This window comes from Coturnix japonica, chromosome 7, assembly GCF_054131305.1.
Source record: "Coturnix japonica strain WE chromosome 7, WE-NBRP24, whole genome shotgun sequence".
Classification (NCBI taxonomy): Eukaryota; Metazoa; Chordata; class Aves; order Galliformes; family Phasianidae; genus Coturnix; species Coturnix japonica.
The window spans coordinates 8077496-8098821 of NC_140669.1; the positions used below are offsets into that span (position 1 = coordinate 8077496).

General features: G+C 35.3%; 1 protein-coding gene across 16 annotated transcripts in view; it reads right to left on the minus strand.

Moving 5' to 3' along the window:
- The window catches only part of SLC4A10 (solute carrier family 4 member 10), a 139184-nt gene that overhangs the window by 57374 nt on the left and 60484 nt on the right, over positions 1-21326 (minus strand). For all 16 annotated transcript variants that reach the window (XR_014948201.1, XR_014948200.1, XR_014948198.1 and 13 more), the window contains exons 3-5: positions 17622-17768; positions 8814-8952; positions 2694-2854 (exon numbers count right to left, since the gene is read on the minus strand). Coding sequence is in view for 10 of the 16 variants with exons in the window: in XM_085553011.1 (XP_085409137.1) it covers positions 2694-2854; positions 8814-8952; positions 17622-17768 (447 nt within the window). In the remaining 6 variants the exon portion in view is untranslated. The remainder of the gene's footprint in view (positions 1-2693; positions 2855-8813; positions 8953-17621; positions 17769-21326) is intronic.

Below are 21326 nucleotides of genomic sequence, written 5' to 3' on the forward strand. Positions count from 1 at the left end.
GGAGTAATTTATAGTATGATTTGCTCACATTAAGAGTCTGCTGAAAATTTGCTAAGAATTGAATTGGCAGTGGAAAAATTCCTTTCTCAATTACAAAACCCCCTTGCAAACTTTATCATTTTATCATAAAGGCATACCTATCACTCCGATCTAATAAAATAACCAACAAAATACACAAACATCTGCCTCAGCGTGAGGGGCTTACGAGTTTAAAATGCATGCAGTAATTCAGGAAAGTCATCTAAAGCTTCCTCTCAGAGAGGGAAAAAAAAAAAAAAAAAAAAAAAAAATTCTAGCCAAAAAAGAAAAACTTAGATATCCTCAAAGCTAAACTGACTCAAAATAGTATTACAGTAACTCATCCAATTCTATACCAAGGGACAACTTACACCTGTTATGAATTTCAATCCACAATTAGTAGTGGGAACTTGGAGTTCTTGGACATATTAACTAAAAGCAAAACAAAGCAAAACCAACATGACTACAACTCATCAGGTAGTAAGAGACTATAAATATATATTTATTTTGATTTCACCGTATAGAATTTTCCAAATGGGAGATAGACAACTTTGCCAAAGTTATGTTTTTATTCCAACAATCCCTGCATGAATAAAAACAATTCTGGAAAGAATCTTAGTGACTACAGACGTAGGTGAGTGACTTTTGGATTAAAAATTCTCAAACTCAAGCTTGAAAATCTTAGCGCACTATTTAAGTAAACAGTAATTAAAAAAAAAAAAAAAAAGTCTAGCAGCTGATCTGAGCACTTCTGGATTTTGGAAAAATAAGGAAACCATTAAGCAGCATACTGATAAATACCTCTGTTCATGCAATCAGCTGCTTTTTGTCCTTCGTGTTTATCTGCTATCATTAAGAAGAAAAAATTTTCAGCTCTGATTCACAGCCCATGATTCATGTGAGAACCAGATCTCAGCATACAGTAGAAACCCACACAAGTCTCTGCGGGTTTGAATTTATAATATTTTGCATCAGTTTGACATAAACAATTTGGGAAAGGCAAATGCACAGAGTAGCAAATTTTGCTTCCACTGTTAAATATAATCCACTGAACAATATCTCCCTTATCTGGTCTATTAAATAACTAAGCCAAATAACTAAACTTACACCTACCCAAACTTTCATATCATTGGTTGTCTTCATAGTCTTGAGCAACTGAAAGTTTTTTTGCACTGCCTTTGGTATCTTTAAATCAACAAAAGGTATTTACATTTTCTGTTAACATATAGCTGTATTTAATATTGCCTAAACTAATACTTGTCATATGCCATACTATATATATATATATATATATATATATATATATATATATACAATATATAAATTATATAAGATACCAAATATATGACTCACAAATACAGTATAATTTTCAGAAAAATTGTGAAATCCATTTCAGAAAAATTGTGAAATCCAGTAAGGTAGAAGGTAAAAATAAAAATACAGACATAAATCAAGTTATACAAATAAAATAATCCTCCATATTGTTATGTAGGATTTGGAGTCCAATAAACACAATGAACATGAGACCAGCCCTCACTAACTGCAGAGAAACAGGAAATTAGAGAACTCAGGTGATAAAACAGTGTAGATCCTTGCTCTGTGTCTTCATTGATGGAAGGGAAAGAAATTCTTAAACAGGATCAAGAATACAGCACTAGAAGCTATCCAGGGCACATCAGAGCACAGTGTAGTGTCACTTTAATAATGGGTTTTAATGACCCTCTTGAATATATTTGCATTATACTTACTTATAATACACATACTACCTATGCCTCGATCAATTAAAGGAAACTTACTTCATCTTCTCTACTAACAAAATTATTTATAAACAATCTAATTCAAATTAGCTGCTTTTTCTGGAAAGGGAGAAAAACAAATACTGCATTCAATGAGCCAAGCAAGCACCTTCAAAGTTTTAGGATTGTCTGAGACTCTACTACGCATCTGTCCTATACCACCCCTCATAACCTGCTCCATTACAGTAATGAACGTATTGCCAGCCTCATGCAGTAACTAATTCATCTTTATAGGAAATACCAAGAAAACAGGAAATGGCATTCAGTTTCATTCTCTTAGTTTTGGGACAGAAGGCTCACACAAGCTCGTTCGCTTGATTCTTCTGTTCTCAACAACTCTAGAATTTGACCTACCAAATTCATTGAAAACACATTCAACTATATCTAAAGAAAACACATCTCAGAACTTGTTGAAAAACTTGCACATAAAAATACCATTTCTGACCTCATCTTAACTTAAACATATTTTTTAAACAAGTCTGATTTCATGTTGTATAATTATCATGTACCTTCCTTTATGTTTTGTTTGTTTTTAAGCTAGACTCTGCAGTTTGAGTAACAGTAGCTTCAGTTTGTTGGAATTAGCACAGGAATAATTCACAAAGTGATGTGGTATTGCAGGAGTAAAGAATATATCTGTTCTACTGAAATATATTCTCAGTGGGCTCTGTTCCATTTTAATTCTCTCCCTTACATAAAAATTGACTCTGAAAATAGCAAAAAAAAACTGAAAACACAAAACAACACACTGGTTTTGTTTGATTTTAGATTAGTTTCTAACACATAGAGCAAAATATTACCAAGACTTTCTTGTACGCACATGTGTCTTGATTCTTGTAATTAATTTTCATAACTATGAAATGCAGCATCAGTACATACCTGCAATTTCTTCTATGGAGTTAGCTCTCATGTCCAACAAAACTGTGCCATTCAGGATACAGCTTCTCAGCTCAAACAGGCTATGAAGTGACAGTGTGGCAACATATGGTTTGCTCCACCTCTCCCCACCATCTTCTACATCTTCTTCAAACTTCAACCACCTGTGCAAGCAACCAATTTTATAACTCCAAATAACCAATTTTACAACAGTGCATAAGAAATACGAAATACATTACTTCCACATATACTGCAAGAACACCCTTAAGCATGTCACAGAGATGAAGAGAATGCTAAACACACAAACAAAACCCAGAAAAGTATGTTCACTTGTCCAGAAGTGTTTTAAATTGAAGTTATTAAGTCCTTCAAGCCTACATAGATGCTGCTGTATGGAAACATAGCATGCCAGCCTGGCAAGCCTTGAAAAGCTGCAGCAACAGAAGAAGCCTTTATTATTTGACAAGAGCAACAGCACTTGTTTATTTTATGTGGACTAAGCAACAGGGAAGTCAGAAAGAGCCTCACACCTTGACAGCACCTTCATACAGATTTCCAGACTTCAGGGAAGCACAGAGCCTTAAGACATCTAGACCTAAGCAATTTCCAATGTAACCAAGCCCCTCAAAGCTCAGCAGACACACCTGTCATCTTCCATTCCTGTCTCACTCACCTAATTCTGCTCCTACATGCAAAATATGTCTGTGTACCAATATTCTGCACTTTCCTCCTTGTAGCCATCACTGTGTACAAGATTATTCCTCTTATGATGCTAAGCTGCAATTAGACACCACTCCTGTGACCCACTTATCACCAGAAGTTCTGTTACCTTACTGATGCTCTTGTCTGATTCTAACTCCACCAGCTGCTTGCCTTCCCATCACTTCTCCTTCATTTAAAAATCACCATTTCCCCCCAATTTTTCCTCTAAGTTTTCTGCTGTAAAATCTCCAGTTTCCTGTGCCTAGAACATTTCCCCTCCCTACTCCTTCCCCTCATTTCCTCTGTATCAGCCCACTTTCGCATCTAATCTTAGCCCTGGAGACCCTTTTCTCTGTTACATTTCAATTATCTCCCTTCACTGCAATCTCTCTCTTCTCCCTCCAAATCCAGTTGGGTTATTTTCTTCCTTGTTTTCATTCCATCAGAGAAACACCAAAAAGGTCACAGCAAACAAAAAAGTTTGCCTTCCCTACCCAGAGAGCTATATAATGAATTTAAAATTAAGTTTCTAATACATGTATGCAAATGAGGTTTTTCCACTAGGATTTTCAAAAGCAACATCAAGACATTAAACATACATTAATTCCCCACTGTTACCACATTCAAAGCCATGATTTAGAAGAGATGAGCCACAGGAAGCCATGAAATTTTCAAAGGAGAGAGTGGAAAAATAACAAAGAGTAATTTTTTTTTCCCACTCATGTTGCAGCTACATTTGAACTTCATAAGGAAAGGCAGCTTCTAGTTTACTCATAGTGCCCATGTTTCTAACCTAAAAATCTGCTAGACGTATTGTGGCCATAACATCCCAAAAACAATGAATTATTTTACAGTGTCTTAGGAGGCAATTATCTATGGCTTTGCCTTCACATCATCTCCCTCCATTTTTTGTCCACATTTCTTATGCCTTTAACAGTTTTATAAGATATTCGTACTTGGATATTACTAATTAAAAAAAATAATAAAAATCCCTAATCTTACAGTCAATCACACCTGTTCAAGTGGGTATTAAGACTACAGTAAACATTTCAACAACCCTCTGAACTCACGTACAATATTTAAGGGTAGATATGACTTTGAAATTCAAATTAAGGAATGGATCCCAAGTGTGACAATTTTCCACATTTCAACTCATAGCCAAATATATATACTCACTTCTACAGTTTGCCCGCTTAAATTGATATAATTAAGAAATAAAGCAGTTTATGATATCCCAGAAAATAATGTTAACCCCGCATATATTCTGAAATCGCATGCCACATATTCTTGTGCTTGAAACATATCTTCTGGATAGTAACTACCTAATTCAGGGGGTCCGATGATATAGAATGGTTTAATTTCTATTGTTTTCTTATGTTTGTAAAGTCTAGAACAGGTATACTGATAATGAGATTTAGTTTCTCTGACATTTGCTGGGACAAATCCAAGACCTTCACCCAAGTTTGGAAGAAATATATAACATATATATTTCTGTGTATATAAAAGGTCTTCTAAAGTCACCTCCGCTAATTTTTTCAGGATTTAAAAAAAAAAAAAAAAAAAAAGAAAGAAAGAAAGAAGCGTGAACACTCCACCGTAGACATGTACAGCACCATTCCAGTACACAGTATGAAGTTGAGTGAGTTACAACACAATCTATTTCATAGTCATTTATATTTGCAGCAGAGAGCTGGAATGTGTATTCTCCTACAGCCCACTCAAGATTCAATGTTATTACGGTCACCTTACAATCTGTATCAAGTTTCACACCAGATTTTCCTTGCCTAGGCTGTCTAGATATTAAACCAAAAGGAAATAAGTACCTCGAAAGCAAAGAGGTGACAAATGTAAGGATTATTTATTTATTTATTTATTTTTTAACCTAGCACCTTTGAGAATTCTGGTCCATTTGGACACGTATTTCCACTTCTTCATAATCCTGATTTTTTTCTAGGACATTCATTTTCTTATCATTACTATTAACAATCCACTTTCTAAACTAGAGACAGAGGTTTATTTTCCAAGCAACTTAATCAAAATTTAAGCCTAAAGATATTCCTCCTGGTTCCAGAATGTCTGTTTTCCTCCTTGTCTGGAAATGAAGTGGTATTCTCCTGAAATTTTCATTTCACATGAGCAAATAATTGAGATCCAGCAGTTCGACAACTAGATTTGAGCATGAATTGCTTTCCTAATACCTGCAATTTTCAACTGTGTTACTGTACATTCAAAATCACAAAATCATAGAATCATTTGCAGTGGAAGGGGACCTTTAAAGGCAGTCTAGTCTGGGCAACTTATTCAAGTGTTTCACTACTGTTAACTTAAAAAGGCCTTTACTTATAACCAGTCTAAACCTCCCCAGTAAGCCAGACTTGTGATTCAGTGTGTTCCTTTTTCAGGGTATAAACTATACATCATTCATTCTCTACAAAATTGTACAGCTGGACCACATTCAAAAGTTGTTACATCTCTTATATTAGTAATACTGGCTTTTAATTTTAAATTGTATCTGTTTCTTCTAGCTTGAAAATGCAGGGAAAAAATATTTTACCCCCTCTATATCAACAGAACAAAGTTATTTCATATTCTTCAGTGACTAATTCCACGGATGGGGCACCTTAAATTAGATCTTTGAGTGAAGCAGGCAAAGGTAGCGCATAGTAATGCACTAATTAATCTGCAGGAACACTTGTGCTGATTAGAATTGTTAATCAAGAATTGAAAAAATGGAACAATTGCAAACAGATAGGAGTCTCCTATCTGCAGTAAGAGGAGAAAGAAAGTCTACAAAATGACTTATTCTTCCAAACAAATGATATAGGAATAGAGCTCATTTACATAAAGAACACCAAGCTTTAGTCAAATCTTATCCACAGCTCCCTTAGATATGTTACTATTTTGATCAAGCAAGAACAAAATGTCTCCAATACTTTTAAGAGTTTGCTCAAAACTTTTTTTTCCTTTAAAGCTGATTTGCGCATGAAATTTTGATCAATCAAAAAAGAGAGAGATACAAATTAATTATCTCAGTCAATCCAAGTCCTTGTTTCAGCAGCCCTTAGTAAAATGAATTTAGGACTGCTAAGTCATGTCAGTCCCAATAAACACAATAAGGACAGAGACAATCTCTATTTCACTTTCATTTGAATTTGTAAATCTGGAGCTACACAGCTGCACAATAAAATATACAAGTACTTCCAATGGTATTTTTCACACAGATGGACAAATTATTATAAGGCTAGTACAGCAACAAACCTAGTGTTTTGATTAGAAACATGCTATGAAAATCATAATCAGTCAAATCAAATCAAGTCCCAGATCAAGCATCAGTATCAAAATAGTACTTTAGAACAGCATATATAATTCTAGGTAAGTGTTCAATTCTATGTCCTGTACAGAGTTGAATACAGGTGTATTGGTAACGCTGCTTGTAAGGCACGGTAAAATATTTTTATTATTATTATTTTTAATATTGGTACCTCACTTTATTCTGAATATCACCACCCCTTCTCTCATTTCCATATTAAACATCATCTCATTATTATCACTGTACTCTGACATTCTGGAAGCATTCAAGGCCAGCCTGGATGGAACTTTGATCAACCTGGCAGGAATACCTCCCCTCTAGACCTATAGCAGGGAGCTGGAACTAGATAATCTTAAAGGTCACTTCCAATGCAAACCATTTTACGATTGTGTTGTGTATGATAAGCTTATCTATTTCCAGAGCAACAATGCCTGCAAATTTCTTAGTGAGTTTTAATATAACCCTATTTTGTCACATTCAAGAACAAATGTATTTAATAGGAATAATTCTTTTTATACCTTGTCTCTTTCCTTCACACTATTTCATCCTTAAGCCTGACCTCTTCAATTAGCTCCCTATCCATTAGCATAATTTTTTGCAATAAAATAGACTTTGAGTAATACATTCATTGCCATATTGAAAGGTTTACTAAATAAATCAAACCAACTATTTCTCCTGTCAAAAAATAAAAATTGTCAATTATCTGATTGAATAGCATCATTAAGTTAGTTTGATGATACACCACTGAACTTTAACCAGTTTTCCATTTAGTTCCAAGTCTACCGTTGCTTTCCTCCAGATTTTGTCCTAAGTCTTGCATATCTCTGAAACTCAAATAACAGCCACAAGTTTGCTTAGACTAGTTTTCTTCTTTCTTGAAGAATGTTGCTATGTTTCTTATAATACAGTTCGCCTGACAGAATAACAGAATAAAGGATTTAGTTTTGTTTTCTTTCAGCTTTCTATAATATGAAATATTGCACCCTTTTACTTGCACAGGTAAAGCACCATGATTTTTATTTCCGTATTTGATATCGCCATTTCATTAAAAGTGGTTACAATTTGCCAGAAACATCTCTTTGGTGATTTGCAGGGGAAATTTTTAAGTTGAACCAAAATGCTGGCTGTTCCCCTGTTAAAAATAACATATGCCACTGATACCGGGTTGTTGTTTGTTTTCCCACTATGTAAGCTGATACACTTCTTAGAAGAGGTCCTGCGTATCTCTAATCAGTATGAGAATACTGCAGATTACTACTTTGATTAGATTTTCCTCTCTGAATACCAATAAGATTATTCAGGAGCACCACTACACTCATTCTGCAGTACAATTCCCAAATGAGGATTTTCTACATGTAAAGTTCTATACTTAGATTCTGCCTGCTCCTCTTGGAAAGTAGGAATTTTCAGTAAAACTAAGGGGAAAATTTCCCACAAAACCTTTCTGAAAATTTAAATTCTATTTTTCTCCTAAGGACACCAAAGATGTAGTCCACTGATTTTTGGGCAGCTTTGAAGAATGATGTCACCAAATGTTGTCAGAGAAAGTTGCAATTAATTTTCTAAGAAAGATAATGAAACTAAGCTCCCATGATTTAGGTGCCTGAGGAAGAAAGCATGCAAAAACAAAATTTCCTCTCTAATCATTTTTTTCAGCAAAAATGCAATCTAAACGGTTCTTATTGCATTAATTTAGCAGAAAAAAAATCTAACATTGAGTCAGTAATTGAACAGTAGTTGTTCAGTGATACCTAGAACATGTAAAGGTTTTACTGCTCCAAAATTTATCTTATTCCTTGCTTTAATCTTTTATCAGTTTCTTGAGGATTCAAAAATAATGCATTATTCAAAAATCTATTAAAATAAAGAGCTAAAATATGAGTAAACCTAGGAATCCATAAATCATGTATACAGTATGCTTGCTTTGATTTTTTCCCTTTATAATTATTTTGACCTATATTTCACAAATCTGGCAGTCTAAGCATTGAAATTATGGTTTTATTTAAGCTCGACATCTAAAATCTGTTCCTGAGCTTGCTACAGCTTTGAAATTATTCCTCAGTATACCAACTGCAGTAGAAAATTTAAAAAGAAAAAAAGAGAAAACTTACCTTGCTGTCTCCCTCCACTCAGCATCCTCTCCTTCACGCCAACAAATCTCATCAAGCTCAGTAAAGAGATCATGAGGAATGTGTTCTTCATCATCATCTTCTGTTCCAAGAATAAACTGTACTCTTTGTGATGGAGTATCTGGGAGAAACACAAAAATATCAGATCCAGAACACTATTTTTTTCCCCGGAGAAAGAAAACACCTAGAATTTCACAATAACATCCAGACATTTTCTCTGACACCACTTACTGCTACATACAAAACATCATTTTAATATTTATACATAAACATTTTCAAATTGAGACCTCTATTTACCGTAAGGGTCTAGTCTGCTAATTAAATCATCTAAAGACAGAAGAAGATGTAGAGAAGTACAAACTAGTGGAAGTTGGAACAATATCTCAGAGTAAAAGAGGCAGCATATTTAGAGCTGATTAAAGTGATCTACTCCATTGTCACAAAGAAACACTTTGCCACATTGTAAATCTGCATCTGTAGGATATAGCTGTTCACAAATCTGGTGGACTATATTTGTGTTCTTTGTTTTACCTAGCAGGAGAAAGAAACAAAAGTCAGCTTCTCTAATCCTTCATTTCAGAACACTCCATGTATTTCAAGGACATACTATTCTTCCTTCTCGTTTCTCAGAAAATTTCTAGAACTCACAGAGTACTTCAATGTACTTGTTTATTCAGCTCAAATGTTATAAGTGAAGAATAATAATTTTAAAGGCTACTTATTAATTCACAATGAAACCCAGCATTAAATACAGGAGAGTAGGTAAACAAAGAGATGGCTGAAGAGCTACTAAAAGCTTTAGGGAACAGAGTGGCAGGAGGAACAACTAAGAGGAAAGAAACTACTTTTGGCAAAAAAAGAACAGAAGTAACTTTCACTTCAACCTTTCCCTTGCTGCTCTTTTCTCTCCTTTTTTCTTTAACAACATTTCAAGCTTGCTTTTATTCTAGACCCTTTTCCAATCTCTCTCTACCTACTTTTTTGTTAAATTATGACCCTCATATTCACACATTGGTACGTTCTTACAGAACAATAAAGCAAATACACACAGCAGGGTGTGATCTGAGAACAGGAAGTGCATTCTGGTCAAGAACTGTGCAATTTGTTAACACTCTTCCCCAGAAAGAAAAAAAATTCAATGATATCTGCTTAGAAAGGACAAGCACACATGACTACTAATAGATCATGGAAAACAACCTACTTTGGGAAAGAGTTGGACTGAGTGAGAATATGAGAACACGCACTGCCAAGAACATCCCGTACTCATGGTAAAATCAACACCAAGAACTGATTCAGTGATTAACAGCAAGAGCTGTTAAGTAATAAATTAGCGTAGTACGGCAGAGATCCAGTTTTATAGGATTACAGAACCATAGAACTGTTTGAGTTGAAAGGGACCTTTAAGATCACCTAGCTCCAACCCCACTGCTACAGGCAGAGACACCTCCTGTCATAAGATGGCTACCACCTTATGATAGCTTTCGTATTCATACAAATACATGCTTTCAAAATGTGAAGGAAAACGGGATTTCTGAAGTCAGGTAAAAAACAACAACAAAACTGTAAAGTTTGCTCTAAGCCTCCTCTCTAGCTGACTGTTGATTAACAAGTCAATTGATATCAGTAATGCATCTGCATATAGGACAAAAAATGCAATAAGTTCCCTTTTTATTTGTCACTACACCAGTGAAAACAGCTGCAAGATTCTGGATACCATTTCTGCTACTTGCACTTGCTTCTGAATACATATATATATATATATATATATAGATACACATATATGTATCTATCTATCTATCTATATATATATATATATATCTTTATATGTATATACACACACACAGTTTTAGTTGAAATACAGTAATTTTATTTCAAGGACAAAACCCTAACAGAATTTAAAAAAAAAATAAAAAAATAGATCTGATGGTTCTGCTTATAATACTGTGTTAACAGGATCACACGTGCAAGCAATGCCAGACAGATTTGGCTTTTATTCATAGGAGAAATAAATATCAAATATGTCATTAATGTGTTATATAGAAAACAAGTAACGTGTGATTCAAAACCACTATGAAAGAATACCTCAATTGCTGACTGTCAAACTGTGATAACTTAATCCTCATTCCAAAGCACAATATTTGCAAAACAGGACACTCAGTTTTTCAAGTCAAGGAAAACAGAAACTGGTTTGAACACGTCCACATCTATTTCCACTTCAAGTAGTAATGCCAGCTTGAAAAACAAAAAACAAACAAGCAAAAAATCTTCATTTTATTAACTCTATTTCTTAAAAGTGATGAAAGTAACCTAGACCGGGCTAAAAAAAATAAATGAATGAGATTTGTTTGATCACTATTTCTATTACTGCAGTTGTTTTATAGTAGAGTGCAGATAAATCAGAAGCAATGTGAGTTTTAAGTTGCACAATAAGCAGCTGATGATTACTCCAAGTAAATGGCTCATCTCACTAGCTCAGAAAATCCTCCAGGACCAGCTGGGACCGGGCAGAAAGCAGTCTGCTGAATTACAGGAGCAGGACTACTGTCAATACCACAATTGGCTGAGCCATCTCAGTCAGGAAAAGCTGAAGCAGTTTTCTATTTGCTGTGGCTACAGAAGCTCATGGGAGTCTACTGCCAAACCCAGTGTTACACATTGAGCTAATGCTCACATCACCCATGCAGCACTCACACAGACACCCACACTACCTCTGATGCCTCAAATTCATTGCCCAAATGAAAACTTAACAATTACAGTTTTAAAGCTCCCTGTCTTCATCGAACCATCAAAAGGATAGACATTAAGATCTGGCAGATATGCTGTTGTAAAAAGGACAAAGGCAAACTGGAATGCAGTACTGAAGAAAGGAAGAGATCCCACAGATATGCAAAGATTCCATATAAATATGATAAAAAACTTCATGGTAAGGGTAACAGAGCATTGGAACAGGCTGCACAGAGAGGCTGTGGGATCTCCTTCTCTGGAACATATTCAGCACCCACCTGGACACATTCCTAGGTGACCTAATCAAAGTTTTGTTCTATACTCTGAGGAAATCAAAGAATGATACAAAAACAAACAAACAAAACAACAACAACAAAAAAAAAACAAACACAAACTTATTTCTGATAATATCTGTTCTTTAACCTCAATTGACAGAAAAGGATTCTTCATTTCTAATACTACTGGGAGCCTGAATTTAAGGTCAGTATAAGTAGGCTAATACTTTCTAAATTAGAAAACATATTAAACATTAAAATATAATTTACATCAAAGAATTTTGCAAAAGATAGCAAGCATCATAGAAAACATTTATTTCCTACCTCATGCTCTAGTACATTAACACTAAATAATCTGTTTCTGATTGCTCACTGCATACTGCATAGGACAGGCTGTAGGCAGGGTGTGAACTAGCTTAACCTAGCTGACATCAGTAAAAATTTTCTTCAAGAGAAAAGGAAGCGATGTGAACAATTCAACAGATCACAGAAATGATCACTTCACATAAACATTCATTGCCCTCATGTTTGTGCTCACCAAGAATGTGGTGGGTATGGGTTCTCCCCCCACCTCCATCCTGTGCAGATGAAACTTTGCCCTTCAGCTCAGCAATTAGCAACTGGAGTGGTAATTATTTTTTTAATTAGAAATATGATTTAAAAAAAAAAGTTTATATCACTAAAGTATGCACAAATTAGTAAACAGACATACAGTACACTTCTGAAAATCACTTCAAAGACCTTAGAAACTATCTGTTAGGATGGGATAAAATATAACCTTGTTCCCGTTTTCAGTAGACTCCACATTTTCCTCACTTGAATTGTTTCCATTACCCCAGGATTACGACAAATAACTGTATCTTTTGCGTCTCACAACATGGACAATCCCCAAGCTTCTATTTCTCTTCTTTTACCCAACTCTTGAAACTGCAGTTACAATACACTATTCTAATCCACATTTACTGCAATCTGTTCCACAGCTGTCTAGATATTCAGGCTTCCAAGTTCACCCTTCAGCAGACAAAGCACAGTTAAGAGGAGGGCAATTCTCCTAACAGCTGTACTGTTTATAAATAAATATTTTCCTGATTAACACCCCTTTGAGGTTTAAGATGAGCTACTTAACATAATCAGCTAAGTTCTCTGATTACACTTTTCCACAAGCCTCTCTACTAAGAGAAATCCCCCTTTGCAATTCAAGTTTTTGCTGGTCTTACCTTCAGAACACTTTTCCTAAAACCTGCATACAGTCCTCTGTTCATCTAACTTCCAAGGCTGCTCAGCTTCCCTTGCCACATCTACTATCATGAGTAGCTTAAGTCCCTTTAAAACTAGAGAATTATTAAAGCTAGTTTTCAAGATAGCAAAGCAGAACTTGCACCAGTCCCACCAGCATCTGCACCTCTAGAGAACACCACAGGAGGCTAAAATGAAACCCCCCCCCCCCAGACCTTCACAGTTGCATTCACTTTACCCTCATTAAACCTGTCCTTAAGGACACACTACAGAGCTGGTGTCTTGTTATTCTACCCCATTTTCAAATTGGAAACACTGAAAATTGCCAGTAAAATTCATCTGCATAGCAAACAAGCAAAAACCTGCTAGCCAAGGGGTAACCTGCACTGTCTTTTCACTACCATCTCAATCAGCAGTGTTGGCCCCACTTAGGTTGTGGCCCTGTAGCCTGATGGGGATGGCCCCCATTACCCTCTCAACAAAGAGCACCAACAAGCTGCTCTAGGCTAGAGACAATTTTTTTTGCCCAATTAGTTTTAACCTGAATCAATTCCTTAATTTAATTCACAGAACAGCCATTATATTTGCACCACAAGGAAAGTGGTGTACAGGAGCTTCATGCCAGCATGAAACTGGAACCTTAATTACAACAGCTGTGTTTCAGCTGTAACAATAGCCCTCTTCAGCAGAGCAAACAGCATTATTGTACTTAAGCTAGAGTGGATAATTTCACTGCATTTCTCTATTCTTTCGATAAATTATGAGGTGAGATAGTCAAAATCATGATTTTGTAGTTGCTTAGCTTACAATTTTTACACCCAAAAAACCTTTCCATGAGCAAGCCACGTAATGTGAAAATTAGACAAAGACGCATCCTTAGAGCAAATGGAAACAACTTGGACAAACTAATCCCATCAGGAGGGAACAGAAAGGCAGTGAGACACAGACGTAGAGAAAAAATAATAAATATAAGTATTCTGCACCCCCAGGTGACAGGGCTCACTCCTTTTTACTCCACTAACTACATAATCTACATTTTATTTGGTCTACAAACTCCGAGACTTCATATTGAGAATATCTTGGTTATTCTTGAAAAGTAACAGTCGGAGATAAATAATTTCGTTTCTTTTCCAGAAAAGCTTGTGAGTTGCCATCCAAATGTTCTAAAAAAAATTATTAAAAACTATGATCTGCAGAAACAATCTCTCAGAAAGTAGCTGGTACAGCTTTCTCAGCCACAATTCAAAGGGATTACTGAAAATCTTCCAACTGCAGGCATTTACACTGAACACAGGTGTTTTAGAGCCATGTTGATACAAGGAATTTAAAGCGTTGTTTCTCACTAAATAGAAACCAGGTGGGCACCTGTTTTTTCTGACAGGTGGCCTGTACAGCCATGATGGCACCATGTGCATGCAACTCCTAATGAAACTTCATAGATGAAATTATAATTTACGTAGCTATAAATTATGACCCACCACACAGAAAAAAATGCTTTATCTCATACTTAGTGAACGGTAGTCTGGAGCACCTCATGTCTGAATATTTCAGGCCTTTATTATTCCAGCACCTGTATTATTCATTTCTCACACCCTTGGATTTTATTATACCTCCCTTTGATACTCTGCAACTTCAAAACATTGCTAATTTATTCTCTTGTATCGTAAAAATCATCCTGTATTTTTCTGACTTACTTTGAAGCACTATTTCTATAAGCCAGTCTCACAGTGCTTTTTTTTTCCTCTTTCTTCTTGCACCTGCTTGTTGAAATGCTTCTTCTTAACGATCCTCCCCCCCAAAATTCCCCAAAATGCAGCCTTATACTACCCAGCAGACATGTGCTAAAAGCGAACTATGATGAGAGGCAGCAAAGCATTTCTGTATGTTTGATTAAGTCAAATGATTAATAAATTAAGGGATTATTTCAGATCTGTTCTCTTAGGTAGCACTGGCCATCATGCCAAGTTATGCGTTGAGAGAAGGAAGTGCATTTGTCTTTTTTGCAATTTCCTTGAGTCCCTGGATAATGTTATAACTTTGTGGCCATGGGCAATAAAAGATACGAAGCATTACTGAGGTTTAGTGGATGCAGATTTAGCGAGAGAAATATCCTTCACTCCCTCTCAGAAAATAAATTATACCTATATATACACACACACATATATATACGTGTGTGTGTGTGTGTATATATATATATATATGTATTTTTTTCTCTATCTAGGTTTTAGCACAACAAGCTGCTATAATTCCTGTAAGAAAAATCCTCAGAAAAAACAGGAATGAAGATGCAGACTACCATTAATCCCTGAACAGTTTTGTCTGCCTGCTCTGACTGTACTTAACCCCTAAAATGTTATATGATTTTAAGTCTTACGAAGGCAAATCTCTTTTGATGTTGTCTATGTGGTGCCACATATATGCCTGAATGGGCAAATGTCAAAGCTTAGTCAAAGGTTGGTTCCAGGGGCCTTGATAACTGAGGGGAAGGATTCTCAAATTTTGCTACTTAGATATTGTTTAAAGGTAAAAACTGGATATTTTTAGATTTTTACTAGCATTTAATCGTTCTGCTGTTAGCTCTCTTAGAAAGATTATTGTAATCACTTAAGCATTCCAAATAATATCTTTAGCTTTCAGGCTCTGGAGAAGATCAAGATTTTCTGACCTATATCTTTTCTATCCTGGTCATTAAAAAAGTAAAAATTTTAAGCACCATGGCCTACACACCCTCTACATGGCAGTCATAATTACATTGTAAAATTTGACTTACAAATGTGCAGTTTTACAGTTATTTCAAACAAGTACACCTGCAGACAACCTCACTAACTTACTTATGCCCTTCACAACCATAGATAGATAGATAGATAGATAGATAGATAGATAGATAGATAGATAGATATGTATGCATGTATATATAAATTACTGCCATTCCACTCTTGGAGCTCCCCAGAATACAGGCTAATTTTCAGTTTAAAAATAATTGTATTCAAGAATGCATATTATTATTTGCATGCTGTCAAATACTATTCAACTGAGCCATCTCAGTTTATTTTTGCTTTCAACATTAGGAAGGACACAGGCCTAGGACTCTAGAAGTTCAAAGAAAAAAAAGAGTTAAGTTTTCTGCCAAAATGTGTCACTTACTGGCACTTAAATAAAACCAGATTACTCAATAGAAGACACTGCTTCATAGCTTGAGACATCTCATTTCTTGGCTAATGTAAATTTCAATTGTTTCTCTTGAATCTGACATTTTATATATATATATATATATATATATATATATATATATATATATATATATATATATGCATATTCCTTCTGAAAACCATTTTAGTAATTTATGACCTTTTGTGCTTTTCCAAGCAACTGATTTTAATGCAATGTAAAGTCTTCGTACATTTGAAATGCATTCCAGATGGAAACAATTCAGCCAATTTGAAAAAGACTTTACTTTCTCATTCATTTTCAGGACTGTGAAATATTTGAGCATTTCAAGGTGTTTACTGTACACTTAACTACCAGCCTTTAAAATCTATGTGCTTCAAAGCAAGTTGATTACATAATACAAACTTCAGTTTGTCTCATAATTAGTATTCTGTGACCTGAAATTACATTGCTACATTTCCCTAATGATTTAAAAACATTCTCTTGCACACTGACAACTAGTTTCCTATACATGCTTCCATTAAATTTCAGCTCTTATTATAACCTTGGACATTTCAGCACATGCACTTTTTATCTGTGAAGAGCAAAGAATATTCTAATTTATCCTTAGACAGAGCTTACTTCATCTACTCATTACAACTTTTTTTTCCCTATTCTATGTAAGGCACTTTTTTATTTAAAAATCTGTAAGTTTTAAAATTTCAATATCACTTGTAAGATTTGTTCATTAAAAGATACTTTTCCTGATTTGCTTTCCAGTCCTTAGTAGACTTGTCTCAGAATAGCACCTTATGGTACTATCTAAGGAAAAAGTCAAACACAATCTAGATGACAGTTTATCTTAAAGCATTAAAGATTCATTGACATCAGCAGTATTACAAAACTAACTGTAAAGAACCGCAACTCCTCTATGTTATTTTTTAGGTGCAAACATTCCAGAGATTTCATGGAGCCCTACTGGTGCCATAAAGCACTTACACACTCTTGGCGGTCATGGCAATCTACCTTTCTATAAACAGTTATGAACAGTCTTCTACAGTTGTAGGGATTAGGGATACACCAAAGAAATTCAAGGCTAACAGCAATTCTCAGCAGAGACAAAACCAGAAAACCTGGAGAGCAGGCTGTGGACACCACCTCAGTTTATTTCTTTAACTGTGACATGCATAGAAGGATTAGTGAGGTTTCTTGTGACTGACCACCCCTGGCTACTGCCATTCATTAGAGGAACAAACCTTGGCTTTTCAGCAGAGACCAGAGAGGCTCTGGTGTGTTTTCCAAAACCCTGCTTTCAGACCTGTCACAACCATAACAGGGGGACACACCTTGCATGGTTGTACTGATGTTTACTGCAAAAAGACCTATGCAAAAGTAAAATCTAACTTACCAAAAGGAGGAGACTCTCTCCCATCTTCTAATCCTGAATCTCGTTCTCTGTCTCTTTTTCTGTGTTTATGTCCACGGTGCCTATGGCGCCTGTGACTTTTTCTTCCACCCAGTGGCACGTGAACGCCAATGAACAATGTTCGATGACCTATAAATAAAAAAAGGGTTACCTTTGAAGAAGAGGCTGTGGCAAAACAAGAATATTAATAACTATGCTATTATTAATTATTAATGATTATAATAATTACTATAATTGCAATCACGTAATATTAGTTGCTGTAATATTATTAATTACAATAAAGATGGTGTAGAGCCCCAGATATACCACCTCTTGATACAGGACAAAATCCCAGTTTTGGAGTCCACATGATATAGTGCCAGATTTAGAAGAAAAAAAAATTGCATCTCTGTGTGTGAATTTTGATTAAAGGAAGATAGATGTTCTGTAAAATATCTTCCATAACAATAATATTGAGACACACAGATCTCTTAGCATTCAACATTTGGTAAAGTCACTGCTTGCCTTGTGTGTGAAGGAACTTCACAAAACTCATTTCTATTTATGAGCCAAACCTTGACAGAATTCTTGGGGGAAATTTACTGAAGGGAGAAGGAAAAAAAAGACTGGAAAAAAAAAATTTAAAAAAAGACACAAGAAAGCATTACAGAAGCTAGACTTCAAAATTTCTATGCAATTTTATGTGCTCATATTATAAATACATCATTGTTAGCTTAGGGTGTTTTCATTTTTTCTCCCCCCCCCCTCCCCCTTTTTTTTTTTAATAAATGAGAAAGTACATCTTGCCATGCCTGCCATCATCTCTGTGCTTTGAGCCTGAGGAATGTTGCTGATCAAGCCCAGGGGATTTAGTTCCCTTAGCTATGTGGGCTAGCGAATTCTGAGCACAGTTAAGCATTCAGAAGGAGAGCACAGGGGAAACATGAAGACAGTATCACAAAACAAAACAAAAGGGAAAGGAGACATGACTCACTACAGGCAGGTCTCCCACATTTACTCAGCAGAAAGACATAGTCCAGATTACTCATCTCAAATAACATATATTTTCTCCTTGAAATGAGCATAACGCAGCTAGTGGATAATTGCTGCTTTGCTGTAATCGTTCAGCAGTGTCAATCATCTGAAAAAGGCCAGGAACATTAAGCTAAGGTAGCACGTGATCTCTAATCTCATGGAGCTTTCAGAGGGGGTAGAAAACACAGCAAGGCAACTATTTGTGACAATACACCAAAGAAATTCAAGGCTAACAGCAATTCTCAGCAGAGACAAAACCAGAAAACCTGGAGAGCAGGCGGTGGACACCACCTCAGTTTATTTCTTTAACTCTGACATGCATAGAGGAAACTAGAAAGCAGAAGTATCAGTTCTGATAAACCATTCTTCTAGAGTCAGAACATTGTCCTGAAGCTAAGGCCATGAGTTGACAAATCATTTATTTATTTTACCTATCTCTTTCCTCTTGCTTATTACACACAGCCTAAGAAATGATTTAAAGAGAACTACTGCCTTCAGTGCATTTTAGATGCACTGCAATCGGTGATGCGTGAAACAAAGAAAAATGTATTTCATAGAAATAATTAATTAGAAAGATATTGAAGAGTAGCAATAATGGAGTACTCAACAATTTCCTGTTCACTTTCTTTGGTAGGAAAAAAAACTTCAAAATTACATTTTGAAAGGATTTTAATCATTTCCACAGGTGCAAACAGATCGCTTTTTTAAATTAGTAATTTAATAACTTCCTGATGATTTTTGAAGAAGTGGATATTCTTTTCCTAGTTTGCGCTACTTCAGTGCTCAGGTGTGCTTATGTCAGAAATGCAGATTCAGGTTCACACTTTACCTAATTTCCAGGGCTGAAGCCAGGAATTTAATCTAGACTGTTTTCTATTCAATAAACAAGGAAATACATCTGAAAATGCCAAGTGTCTGAATAGCAACAGAATTTTCTCAATGCAGACTGAATTAGTTCATGCTGAAGAGAAAGCAGGAGCCAGAAACCAATATGAATTACCAGTAAAGCAAAAATGATTCCTTCTGTGTGAATTTAAAGGCCAAGGAATAATTTCAACTTTTCAAAAAAGAAAAATATCAGCTGGGAACAAAGTAAAAATTAATGAATTCTAAACTGTTCGCAAAATGACAGTAAGCAATAAAATTTGTGAGGAAGGAAAAAAAACAAAATGCAATCAATAAGATGATCTAACATCAAATAACCTTTTTGATGATACAGCTGATAAAATTTACAATCAGAATGTAAGGTACCTTTTCCTATACAAGTAGATATTACTAAATAATTGTTTCTAGTGAGATCTAAAAATTTCCCAAGCCCAGAATGCCAACCACAACGCTATCTCACAAGCTCCAGTATAGAGCAGGTCGGTTCCTCTAATAGATTTCTTGTTGCCTTAACTCTGAAGGTGTGCATCCATACCTGTTCCAGTGAAATTCTTCAATACAATTTTTTTTCCCCTAGAGAGTTATACTATTTGAACATGAAAGTAATTTGAAGATGAGCATAATTATAATAAATAAATTTTAAAAAGAACTATTTTAACATAAAATTTATAACAGAAATGCAAAGTGAAATTTTAGAGCAACATTCTAAAGGAAGGACCTTCTCCAAAACAACATTTTACCCAAAATTTTATTCTTTAAGAGAAACTTAAAAGGATGTTCTCTTGTTCCCACCACCATATGCAAGATCCAACAATAAGCTGGACTTTTTTTTTTTAATGTTGGGTACAAAAGCAGCTATTAGAAGTCTATTCATGCAGTTTCATGAATACAAGTTGTGAATAATGTCTGAACATCACAAAATTCAATGGGAAAATTCCAACTAACAGCAAAGGAATCACATTTTTTCAATGTGGATGGGGCCCTATGTAAACTGACCTAGTAGGACCTAGTAGCCCACAGCAGGGATGTTGGTATTAGATGGTCTTTAAGGTCCCTTCCAATCCAAGCCATTCTGTGCAATGTTAGGCAAAGAAGCTTTTAGTTGTTAGAATTGTTACAGCACTCATTCCTTCAACATCTATATTATTATTCCTATTTATTCTTAGTTGGCTTTGGTGTACTGATCTGAGCTGGAACAGAATTGCTTTTCTTAATGGTGGCTGGTATGATGCTATATTTTGGCTTTTGAAGAAGAGCAGTGCTGATAATACACGGATGCTTTAGTTGTTGCTGAGCACCACTGAACAAGGATACTTCAGCTTCTCATGGAGGCCTGACAGCAAGGGTGCACAAATTGCTGGGACAGGACAGAACCAGGACAGCTAAACTAGCTAAGAGAGATCCTCCATACCATATGACATCATGCAAAACCATAGAATTGGGGAGAGCTGGCCAGAGAGGCAGCTGCTGCTTGGGAGCTTGCTGGGCATCAGTCAGCAGGCGTTGAGCAATTGCACTGTGCATCACTTGTTTTGTAAACATATACTTATTGCTATATATCTTTATATATATAATATTCACACACAAAAACTATATGTATACATATTTACACATATAGACAGCATATATATACAAATACATTGTATATACATTTTAAAATGTATATGGTAAAATACATTTACAAGATTACATTAATAAATTCAACTTCATTATAATTACAAAATCTTTTAAAATATAAGTTCAGAGGCCACACAAACATACATAAAATCAAGATTTCCTCTAAATTTT